Here is an 11522-nt window from a genome sequence, read left to right as displayed (position 1 = left end):
GTTTTAACCAAACATTCTTGAACAATTTGTGATTCTTAAATAAAAAGAACAATAGCAGAATGCTCCTGGTATGATTTGCTTTGTTTCTACTCGACTGATGATAATAATATAGTGGTCCCTTTTAAATGAGTAAAGTCAACAGGATGGAGGTTAGGAGAAGGGGCAGTTGGAACAGCTGTTGGGCACCTTCCTTATTAAGACAGTCATGTCTATAATGTGATGAGTTCAAAATGATATGGGTGATATTTGTCCATTTCAAGATAGATTCAAACCAATCATACTTCTTTCTTGTCTTCACCTTCTTGTTTTATCTGTCTGTGTTTTTGCTCTCGGTTGGGTTGGATTTATTGCAGATAACAAAATGACGGCTATTATTATATAATAATAATAATACACTACTTGCAATTTGGCCTAGTTGAGTTAGTTCTTTGTTAGCTAGTGTGTTACTGGTCCTCTATTGTCCCAATTAAGTGATGTATAATGAATTAACCATTCATTATTTTAAGCAACTTTTTCTATCTCCCGGTAAGTGGGGCTGAATTCCATCAGATTTGGAGTAATGAAAACCAAAAGAATTGCAACTGGATGAAGAGCCAAGAGACAAACATAATGCAACTGGATGAAAGGGCAATAGAGAAAACATAATGGAACTGGATGAAGGGCCAATAGAGAAACATAATTGAATTGGATTTGATTTGTGTGGTTTGGATGATTTAGATTAAGTAATTTGGTTTGAAGACGAAATGTGTAATTAGTAAAAAATAAGTTTTAATCCAAATCAAGAAACACAACTTACTTAGTTGAAATCTTAAATGATCAATAGTTTTAAATTAATTATCAAATAGTTCAAATTCCAACCATAGAATAAGAATTTTCTTACGAATCATATAAGTTCTTTATTTTTTTATTATTTGAAAGAATTTTAACTATTTTAAACAAAAGTAAATATATCACGAACAATTTCAAATTAAATTATATATAAAGATATTTAAAATTTGATTAAACTTATATTATAACTTCACCCAATTTAGATTTATGTGAAAAACACATATTTGATTACATAACTCAGGTCTTCATAATCATGAGTCCGAGTATTTCCATTCGAAACATTTAAAAAAAAAATTGTGTAACTTATATTCAAATTCAGATATAAAAATGTAAAAAATGAATTTATTGACTAACTCAACCAATTATGTCATGTATATAATATAGTTGATATTAATATACAAATAAATAAATTAAAAATACATAAATTTACTGCATGGTTTCATGGTAATATAGATCTTTAAGATAAAGTTAAAGGATAACTTCACTATTTCCACCACCCTAAATAAGTAATTTCACCCGATAAAATAAAGGCGGGAAAGATAGAAGGTAAGTTCTCGGAGAATACAATTCAATCGGCAGTCATGGCTGGAACCGGCGAATTCCTCCCAATTGTGCTTCTTTCGAGCGCGAGGAGAGAAATTGAAAGAGGAATTGAAAGAGAAAGAAGGAAGGATTATCCTACTGTCCGCACCGGCGTCGGTTAGTGGATTTCATTTTCGCCATTTTGATTATCCCGACTTTAACTGTATCTTGTTGATGTTCATCGCTGTCACTTGAATCTACTACTTGCATTATTAATGTCAACATCTGCATATCGTGTGAGTATGCGTGTGCAAAATGAATAGAGTTTGGCACTTTGCTCGCACTCATTAGATGTGGTCCAACATAAGAGAAATTCACAAGGAAATTTCGTTTTCCTTTGTTTTGTTCTGTTCTGTTCTTAATTGGCCTGATTATATCAATTCATGTAGGTTCCTCTTATGTATTTTTCTTTAATCTGACTGCGACGGATCATATCATTTTGCATTTGCTTTTGCTTTTAGCTATTGTCTAATCACTTTTCTTATTTTTATAATTCTTGTTTTATCCCTCATAATAGTTGTACCAAAAAGGAAATCTTCCTTCATCTATATTGCACTCATATGGATTGAATAAACAATGATGCAAACTTCAATGATCTACAGTCATTAACTAATAATCTATAGCGCTGATCAGGTCAATAATTGTTAGGTCAAGACTTGTTTCAAGATAATATTAACAAATCCTTCTGAAATATTTCATGTTTCTTTGTTAAATTGGTTAATCAGCATGAAAACATGACCTATGAGTACCTGATTATACATAAAACTTAATTATTAAACTAACTACTAGCTATTATTGGTTAATCTTACTATTTTACGATCTCTAATCTCTGGATGCAGGAGGATTAAGCAATATCTCCAGACTGCGTCATTTGGAATTAGCAAAAGTTACACAGGTATTACTTTCTTTTCTCGTTCTTTTTTCGACACATTAATGATCCTCACTTCAATTTGGGGCAATCTAATACTCTTTTCAATTGAGTTACCCTAGTGAGTTAGTTACATAGGTATTACAAGTCAATATAACCCTAGTTTGGTGTTGGTATATTTAATTTTCAAAATTAAACTTAACATTCTCATATCTCAACATCATCTATAATAATGACTTTCTAGATTCAAATCAAAACACTATTATGTAAAAGTAAAAAACAAATAAGAAAGAAAAGGTAAATCAAAGTCAAATTGAAGGGAATCCAAAAAGCTCCTTTTGAGCTTATCAAACACAAATATTTCCAGTCCCTGATTCCCTGCCCTTGAAGTTACTTCATTGTCAATTGAATACAGTAAAAGTTATTAAACTAAAAGCATGATCAGAAACAACAAAAGAGTGACAGAATAAAAGAAATCCCTATATCCCTATATGTGTAGACATGGAAAACCTAATTAAAGTGTCAACCACCTTTTTACTATCTTATCCAAAGGCTCAAAATAATATATAGGATAAAAACACACATTGAATGAAAACCACATACTTCAATTATTCATAGATTCTCAGAATACACTACCCATACCTACCTATATCATCTATATTAAAAACGGAAAAAACTTGTTAGAGGCATTTAATTAAAGTGTCAACTAAAGTTTCACGTTCCTAGCTAAAACTTGATATATGAAAGAGGCGTGAACGTTAAAAGAACTCCGCTTCTCTAGCTAGTATCGCAAAATTCAACAAAGAAAACGGATAGAGTTAGTTTGAACTAGATCGGCCTTATTTGGCAAGTCTTATCTGAGATTATCCAAATAATTTCAAATCTCATAAACACAATCATCATTGTGTTCATTGTCTAAAATAAATGAAACCTTTATTTTCTTTCCAAACTATATACAGGAAGGGTAAAATGATCCAAGGATTCAAAAGTATTCTTGTTGGCCGCCCAAACATTTGGCCAATGCATTTTTTTGGAATCAACCCAGCCACAAACTCAAACATCTTTTTAATATAACTAATATGATGCTCAAATAGAATATACTTGAGAATCTCTAACCTACTAACTTGTATAAAAAAAATTGTATTTGGCATATATTCTTCAGTGGTTTTAGATGACCAGCCAAATAAAAAGTTTGAATCTCTATCAATTGTTTATTTCAGCCGAGTCTCCTGCTAAAATTAGTGGTGACTCACCAACAAAAAATATCTACTATGAATTGCCTCAACAAGATGCTAAGTTGGCTTGAAAAACAATGACAAAATATACACTGACAAAAGGTGTAAATAAAATTATTAAAATCTTAGAGGCCACTTGCTAAATGTGTATTTGGTGATACTTACAAAATTGCTTAGGTATATAAATCTGCCTATTTAATAGGAATGCGATAATTTTCTCAAAGATCAATAAATGAGAGTTTATGTTGCATTTCTTTATGTTATCGTAAGGCTTACAAAATATCTTTGAGGCCACTTGCTAAATATCACTATACAGCTATGTTAATGACAATTTCCTGTAAATCCTATATATGGTATAATAAAGAGAAATTTAAATATATATTATCATACAATATTCACTCTATCTCATATCTGAACAACTATAGGATTCTTAGCAAAGCAAATTAGTGTTATATAGTTTAAAATTTATCATTGTGTCTGAATTTTAATTTAATATAATTAAAATTAATGTGCAAAAATAAATGTGACTATATGGTTGGTTTAATGGGGGCAATTTGAGGACCAAAAGAGGGATTGTTTGAAATCCTAATGAATTTTAAGCACAATCTTGTTTGTTTTGGGTTTTAGATTTGATGGTTTTGTATTTGATACAAAATGATACTATTTAGAAGGGAAAATTGAAAAGAGAAAAACAAATGATAAAATGAATTATTGATATAACATGCAATATTTTAATTTTCTCTTATTTTTTAAAGTCATTCTCACAAAATTTATGTTAAAATCATCTACCAAAACAAACACCACCTAGTATAGAAAAAAATCGTTTTGGACTGTTTAGTCTTTAGCACAAATTCCAATTCCAACCATAAAACTTTGGTTGTATAGCTGTCCAATGAGCATCGATTGGATTAGAATTTCGGCTACCAAAAAAAATAAATATCTTATATAAAATAATAAATAGAAGTAATTATTTTCTTTTAGTTTCCTTCCCCTCTCTGGGTTCACATTTAATTTGGACCTCAACTGGAGTCAGCGCTAGTTTATGTTTGCGTTGTCTCTGTCTCCTCGATGTTGACTGCCAGCCATCTTATATTGAAATATATTAGTATGAAATTGTACAGGCTACCAATTGAGGGGGTATATTGAAAAGGCATAACATTTTAGGATAATATTATTTTCTTATGATGGAATAAAATAACTGCAAGTGGTGTATACTTTTTATGTTTTAGTATTCATTGATCGGAAATAGTAATTATAATTGAGTATAAATACAATTAAATATGAATGTTGATGTATATCAAATTTAATTAAAATCATATCTAATCACTAGTAGTAACATTACAACAACAACAAAAAGGTAATAGTTGACATTATTATCTCTAAACTTGGCTTCTCAGATTGAAATATTCATGATGATTTTTTTTCTAGAGCTTTTAGGACTCTGTGTTAATGACTTAGTTTGGTGGAATTAAATTAAGAAGAGTATCGAGATATTATGACCTTCAACGTATCACTCTTGTCTAAATTGTGTTGACGGTTTTTTAAGGAGAATGATAGTCTCTAAGTGAATGTGATCCAAGCAAAACATATGTTGGATTGGTCGGGTTGGTTTATTAAGTCGATAGTCAATTTGTTTGGGATTGATTTTATTTTAAAAAAAAAATAACTAACGAATAACCTATTAATTTTCTCATAATAAATTAAAATAAATATCATCTAATAAAAGATGATTTTGTTGGAAGAAGTGATTCTAGAAGAGCCAGGTTTACCAAGTACAAAGTACTATGGACCATGAAGCACAACATGCGACTCAGCTGTCCTGCACCATTGCTTTTAGTTCTCGTCTAGTTATTCCTTTTCCTAATCATGCCGTAGCCACCTTGAAAAAGTTGGCAGGACACGGATGGGTACCACATTTTCTCTCTCTATAGAATTTTCAAATTAGCATTCCATATTTGATATTTCCGTGTGCAGTGAATCGTGATAGAGACTTTATTTTTGTAATTCACTTAAAAGTCTTACAACTACTATACTATTATTGGCTCAAAAGAAGAGGGAGATTCTTGGCAGAAGGGCTCAAGTACTCTCTACTTTTAAATGGCATATATCTTACCACCAAACAATGGAATATTTGTTAGAATTTATTTTTTGCTTAAAGCATATATATGTTAGAATAAGTACTTCAAGTCATTCATTCAATCATTAATTATGTCTTCACTGTGTTGATTTTTCGTCTCTTGTTGTTCATCGCGTCTTGGATGGAAAAGTAAAACAAGTAAAACGTATGAAATGAGTGGTTTTTCAAATTGATGGTCAATATATGATATATTTGAAAGTAGAGTATATGATTTGAACACTTCTACCAAGTCTTAGGTGTGAATTGAGATTCTTATTTTAATCTTTGTGTCATAGTCATCTTGAAAACTCTTTAAATATCTTTACTCATATCCCCCCTCCCCTTCTAAGAAAGCAATAATGCTATTTTATGTCTCTCCACTAGCTAGGCTTTAGCTATTAGATCAGATGGATCTTACAAGTTACAATAATAGGATCAAGTTGGGAAATTCTATCATCTTAAAATGTTGAGTAGCATTCTATATTCTTATTCTATTTATGTGGCTGTAATTCAACGCCATCCCCAAAATCAACCTAGAATGACATATCCCTTGAATTTGTTTCACCCCCCAAAAAATAAAAAGATAAAAAAAAAAGGAAACTATATTTTGCTTAACTGCATCCACGTATAGTGCTCTGGACCCCCATGCATGCTCTCTTCTTGCCTGTTGTCATTTCATGTCCCATCATATTGTAAAACCTCTATTCTGTCTCTAGATGATTCTGTGTAAATATATTACTGGTTAGGTATACCGTCTTGTGAATAATCAAATATCTGCTGATGCAAGTAGGCGCCTGAACTTATACAATTGACTTAAGCTTTCTTGTTAATATATTGTGGTGCCAAATCTGGGGTTTTCAACATATCTAGTTCTTTAATGTCCTATGGGTCCTTTCCTTTTCTTTCCAATTGTTTGGATTTTTTATGCTTTTACTATTTTAATATGTATACCTATCAACATATGCATTCTATATTATATTATAAAAGAAAATGTGCATGCTAGTCCATGTCTTTTTTTTGGTAGTTCTAATTAATGCTTTTTTAATTCATCCTTTTCACGGAGGAAAACAACCTAATCTTTTTTCTTTTCAGTGAAACTGGCCAGCTGGGGGTGTCAATGATTAATCATTAGGTAAATGTAATATTTGAAATCTGATATCTGGATCGTTCAACTTGCAATTGTTTGACATTAGCTGTGACTCAAGGAATTGTTTTTTTTTTCTTCCCTTTATGGGAACTATTGATAGCAACCCAATACTTCATTGAAAGGTGTGGAGGTGGCAATAATCAAATTTAATAATGATTTGTCGAAGAAGAAAATGACATTGCCAATTTGCATTGATCTTTTTAATTAATACTTGTGCCTAAATAAATTAATTTTCAACAATATCATCGTGCCTTTGATTTTCTACACGAAAGGGACATGCTCTAAGAAGACCATGGACTGTATATATATATTTCATTTGAGAGGCTGTGAATGACTAGTGAAGGTGACCATTACTTTTTTGTCCTTCATATTTTGTCTCAGGACAAACCTTTTCTGTCACGAACTTCATTGCAGTATTTAGTCTTCACGAAGCTTAGTGAAAGCCTTTGACAAGTTTGTTATAACTCTCTTTATAATTCTGACTTCCTTATTTCACATCTTAACGAGTTTGTTCTAAGAAAAATGAGAACTAGGAAAGGAGGAAAGCGGTCCGAGGTGAGCAGCTCACTGTGCTTTATTATATACAGTACTTACTTTCCATTTGTTTGCTTCAATGATCCGCAAGTAAAATATGTAGCTTCTTCTATTCTTTGTGTTTGATTTTGACTGGTTCTGCAGCAGTTTTGGCCATCCCTCATGATGAAAAAATGGCTGAATATCAAACCAAAAGTATACGATTTTAGTGAAGATGAAGTCGACACTGAAACAGAGAGCGAAGATGACGGTAAGATGTATCAATAATTATAATCAAATTTGTTTCTTGATTCTCTATCTCTCTCTTTTATCTTGATCGGTTTCTCTTTGCTTATTATTATTATTCAGCTTACTCTGTTAAAGATAAAAGAAATCAAGTGGACGAGGATCATGCAAGGAGAATGCAAGGCAACCAATCTACATGTGAAAATCAAACTTCAGGCAATATAGAATCTCTCTCACTCTATATTTATATATCTTAAGTGGTGACCGGAAGATTTAACCTTTCATATTTATTATTTGTGCAGGTAGAAAATCTTCTAAGGGACATGTTTTCAGACACAGGAGAGGAAAATCAGAGACCTTGCGCGCTCAGTACATCAATACAAAAGATGTGAGGTTAGTTGGGAAAAGTCCTGTTCTTTACTTATTATGGGGTCTTAATATCACTTAATTATTGATTAATTCGAGCAACATGCTTCAGGGTTACTGTCGGGACTTGGAATGTGGCTGGAAGACTTCCTAACGAAGATCTTGAAATTGATGACTGGCTTGATATGAATGAACCGTCGGACATGTATATTATCGGGTGAGTAATTTGTACTGAATTTGTAATCTTAAATCGTCCAAAAACAAAACCCAGTCGCAAGTCCTGTTTTACTGCCTCTTTTGATGTTATAGTTATTGAATATTGTATATAGATTCCAAGAGGTGGTCCCTTTAAATGCTGGGAATGTGTTTGGGGCCGAGACGAGGAGGCCAATTGCAAAATGGGAAGCGATCATTCGTAGAACATTGAATAATAAAACATGTGAACCTGAAACAAAGCATAAATGCTTCAGTGCCCCACCTTCTCCAGTACTAAGAACTTCTTCTGCTGCTGCTGATATTCTTGACGATGAATTCGACCAATCTGCTTTAAACAAGGCTGCAGAAGATTCGTTGGTCACTAATGATCTTAGCGAATCCAGCAAGCATAAATTTAATGAAATAATGAATATCGGGCAGAACCTCCGATTCAAGAGAATTTATGGTATTGATTGTGACAGAAGATTGGATTGGCCAGAGCTTTCTTTAGATGCAACACCTCAAGTTCTCTCTTCCAGTTTTAAAAAATTGAGAAGAGTCTCCAGCCTTTCAGAAAGAGTGAGTTGTGTCTGGAAGGAAAATCTTCCAGTCTTGGGAGCTCAAACCATGAGAATGCATCACAGTTCTGGAGACCTATCACTGATGGGGATGGTGGCCACCAAGGAAAAGCCAGTTGAAAAGGTCTCCGACTCGGAGGATGAGGATGAGGATGAGGATGAAGATGAATTTTCCATGGAAAACGAATCAAGTGAAGCTGATGATGGAGATGGAACGGATTCACGTCCCAAGTACGTGCGTATTATCAGCAAGCAGATGGTGGGAATATATATATCAGTTTGGGTTCGAAAACGGTTGAGGAGACATATAAATTATCTGAAAGTGTCTCCTGTTGGAGTTGGGCTTATGGGCTATATGGGTAACAAGGTATCTATCTATCTATTATTATTGAATCAACTGTTCTCATCATCATCATAGCCTTTAATCTAATTTGAGTCTCTTGTTTTTCAGGGTTCTGTTTCAGTTAGCATGTCTCTGTTTCAAACACGTATGTGTTTTGTCTGTTCTCATTTAACTTCCGGCCACAAGTATGGCGACGAGCAGAGGCGCAATTGTGATGTGCTTGAGATCCTAAAACGCACCAGTTTTTCTTCTATACCTGACACTAATGAGACACTGACAATTCCAGGCCACGAGTAAGCATTTCTTGTATATATAATTGTTAAGTATTTCATTAATTCGTACTTGTTTTTATAAACTGGAAGTAGAGTGATGAATGAATGAATGAATTGGTTTTGGTGTTTAACAGCAAAATATTCTGGTTTGGCGACTTGAATTATCGGCTGAACATGGCAGATGCAGAGGTCAGGGAACTTGTTGCGAAGAAACAATGGGATGAGCTTCTGAACACTGATCAGGTAATAATTTATTATTATTATTATTATTATTAAATGTTTAATTATTTATATAAATGATTTTTATGTTTGTGACTGACAGCTAAGCCAAGAACTCCGTTATGGGCATGTGTTTGAAGGATGGAGAGAAGGAAGCATAAACTTTGCACCTACTTACAAATATGAAATAAACTCCGACAATTATGTGGGTGAAGAATATAAAGAAGGAAAGAAGAAGAGATCCCCTGCATGGTAACAATTCAAGTACATTAATTCATTACATATTTATTGATTCATGTATGATTTTATGATTATTAAGATGTATGTATGTATGTATGTATGTATGTATCGTTGATGTTGTAGGTGTGATAGAATACTATGGACGGGGAAAGGAATAAAACAGCTATCATATGGGAGAGCAGAGACAAAGATGTCGGATCATCGTCCAGTGAGTGCAGTATTCATGTTGGAAGTTGAAGTGTTTGATCACAGGAAGTTGAACAAGGCACTCAACAACTCAACAATGGCAGCAGTTCATCCCGAGATTTTTCTTGAAGAGGATGATGATGATGATGATGATGATGTAGGACTGGAACGATAAGAATAACAAGGGAAGGAAGGAAGGACAGAAAGAAAGAAAGAAAGAAGGTAAGCCACATTATGAGAAGGGTACTGTAGTTTATGCTTTAATATGTACTAAACTGTTGATCGATATTTGTTGCAGATAAGTGCAAGTCTTTTTAGATGACCTGCAAGCAAATGAATATCTCTTATTGATGATGACAAAAGGGGGTCCAGGACTCACCTACTGCCTTTACAGAAGATATGTTATTAAATTTGAACAATTTTAATCATTCTTTTCTTGGTGAAGGGGGGATGTTTATTGATGTAGTAAGTAGTGTGGTTGATGCAATTTTACAAACAGAATACGTTTGTGACAATTTTGTGTTGTACAAGGGGGGACTTATCATGTATATAAATTCGGTTAATCATTTTTATTTTTTTTTGTATCATTATATTGAAGTGTATGTATGTTTAATAATATAAGTTGTGATTGAAGGAATTTTATCTTTATTTTATAGGTATAATAAGTTGTTTTACGTGTATTTAAATCTACACAGTATAAATTTGGAAGTACTAAAAAGTTAAATTAAACAATCATTTATTCTATCATACTGCATTCTGACTATAAAAATATTAATTTCGTTTTAAATTAATAATTGAATTAATGTGAAACCCGAAAATCAGTTTTACTTCAAAATAAACTCTTAAATAACTAACCATTTAGCTCATAGTTCTTGCAATTTATAAGAACCATTTTATGTTATATTCACATTTCAAACAATGCTTCCTATACTAACAAACTTTTTCATTTTATTTCTCAAACTACAACTTTACCTTTTTAAATTATTAATTAATTTCCTCATTCTTTACTATTAATTAACTATCTCTTAATCAACTAATTAAAATATATTATATAAATATTAAAATAAAATAATACATATATTATACTTTTACTTAAATTTAAAAATATAATATATTATATTTATAAATTTAGTTAAAAATAAATAAATATACTTTTTCTTTTAATATTTATATAATATATTTAAATTAATTAATAATTAAGAGAGGGTATTCATTAATGGATTAACTAATATTTAATGGGGTAATTTTGAAAAAAAATTTGAATTGTGGGGGAGAAACATTGTCCCAATTAACAAAAAAAACATTTGAGAGTTACTTAATTTTAGAGAGACCCGGCTATTATTTCTTTGAAACTAGGAATTTGACATGGAAAGTGAAAACATATGCTCGACAATGTTTTATTGTAACAAAATTTATAAATACTAAGCAGAAACAAAAGAAATTTCAACCATGTCTGCAACAATTGTCTAAGAGTATGGCTATCCATAACCCAGCCATAACCCAATTTGCCTTTGATTGTGTTAGTTTATCATGACTAATTGGTAAAAACTCAATCAGTTCATTCCATCTTACTATTTGTCAAATTTTG

The 11522-nt window shown here is 31.9% G+C and overlaps 1 protein-coding gene across 2 annotated transcripts; it reads left to right on the top strand.

Annotated features, from left to right (window-relative positions):
- The first annotated feature begins 7109 nt into the window (after positions 1-7109).
- LOC124945011 (type I inositol polyphosphate 5-phosphatase 2) lies at positions 7110-10576 on the top strand. Of its 2 annotated transcripts, none has more exons than XM_047485372.1 (11): positions 7110-7331; positions 7455-7560; positions 7659-7751; positions 7838-7928; positions 8014-8118; positions 8231-9041; positions 9126-9310; positions 9424-9532; positions 9612-9760; positions 9872-10150; positions 10231-10576. In XM_047485372.1, exons 1-10 carry the CDS (start codon positions 7299-7301, stop codon positions 10107-10109), a joined length of 1920 nt encoding a protein of 639 aa, XP_047341328.1. In that variant the 5' UTR covers positions 7110-7298; the 3' UTR covers positions 10110-10150; positions 10231-10576. The 2 variants fall into 2 exon arrangements, with proteins under 2 accessions (XP_047341328.1, XP_047341327.1); XM_047485371.1 differs by having other exon boundaries at positions 9872-10156; positions 10233-10576.
- Positions 10577-11522: the final 946 nt, after the last annotated feature.

Source organism: Impatiens glandulifera, chromosome 7 (assembly GCF_907164915.1).
Source record: "Impatiens glandulifera chromosome 7, dImpGla2.1, whole genome shotgun sequence".
NCBI classification, from domain to species: Eukaryota; Viridiplantae; Streptophyta; class Magnoliopsida; order Ericales; family Balsaminaceae; genus Impatiens; species Impatiens glandulifera.
The sequence above is the reverse complement of the archived record's forward strand: the minus strand, read 5'-3'. Positions and strand labels throughout refer to the sequence as shown.

Bases quoted from the DNA above. Each gene is read 5' to 3' on its own strand.
- LOC124945011 (XM_047485372.1), top strand. From the start codon at position 7,299: ATGAGAACTAGGAAAGGAGGAAAGCGGTCCGAG. The intron at 7,752-7,837 runs GCAATATAGAAT...TTATTTGTGCAG, and splicing joins ATGTGAAAATCAAACTTCAG to GTAGAAAATCTTCTAAGGGA. The intron at 8,119-8,230 runs GTGAGTAATTTG...TATTGTATATAG, and splicing joins TCGGACATGTATATTATCGG to ATTCCAAGAGGTGGTCCCTT.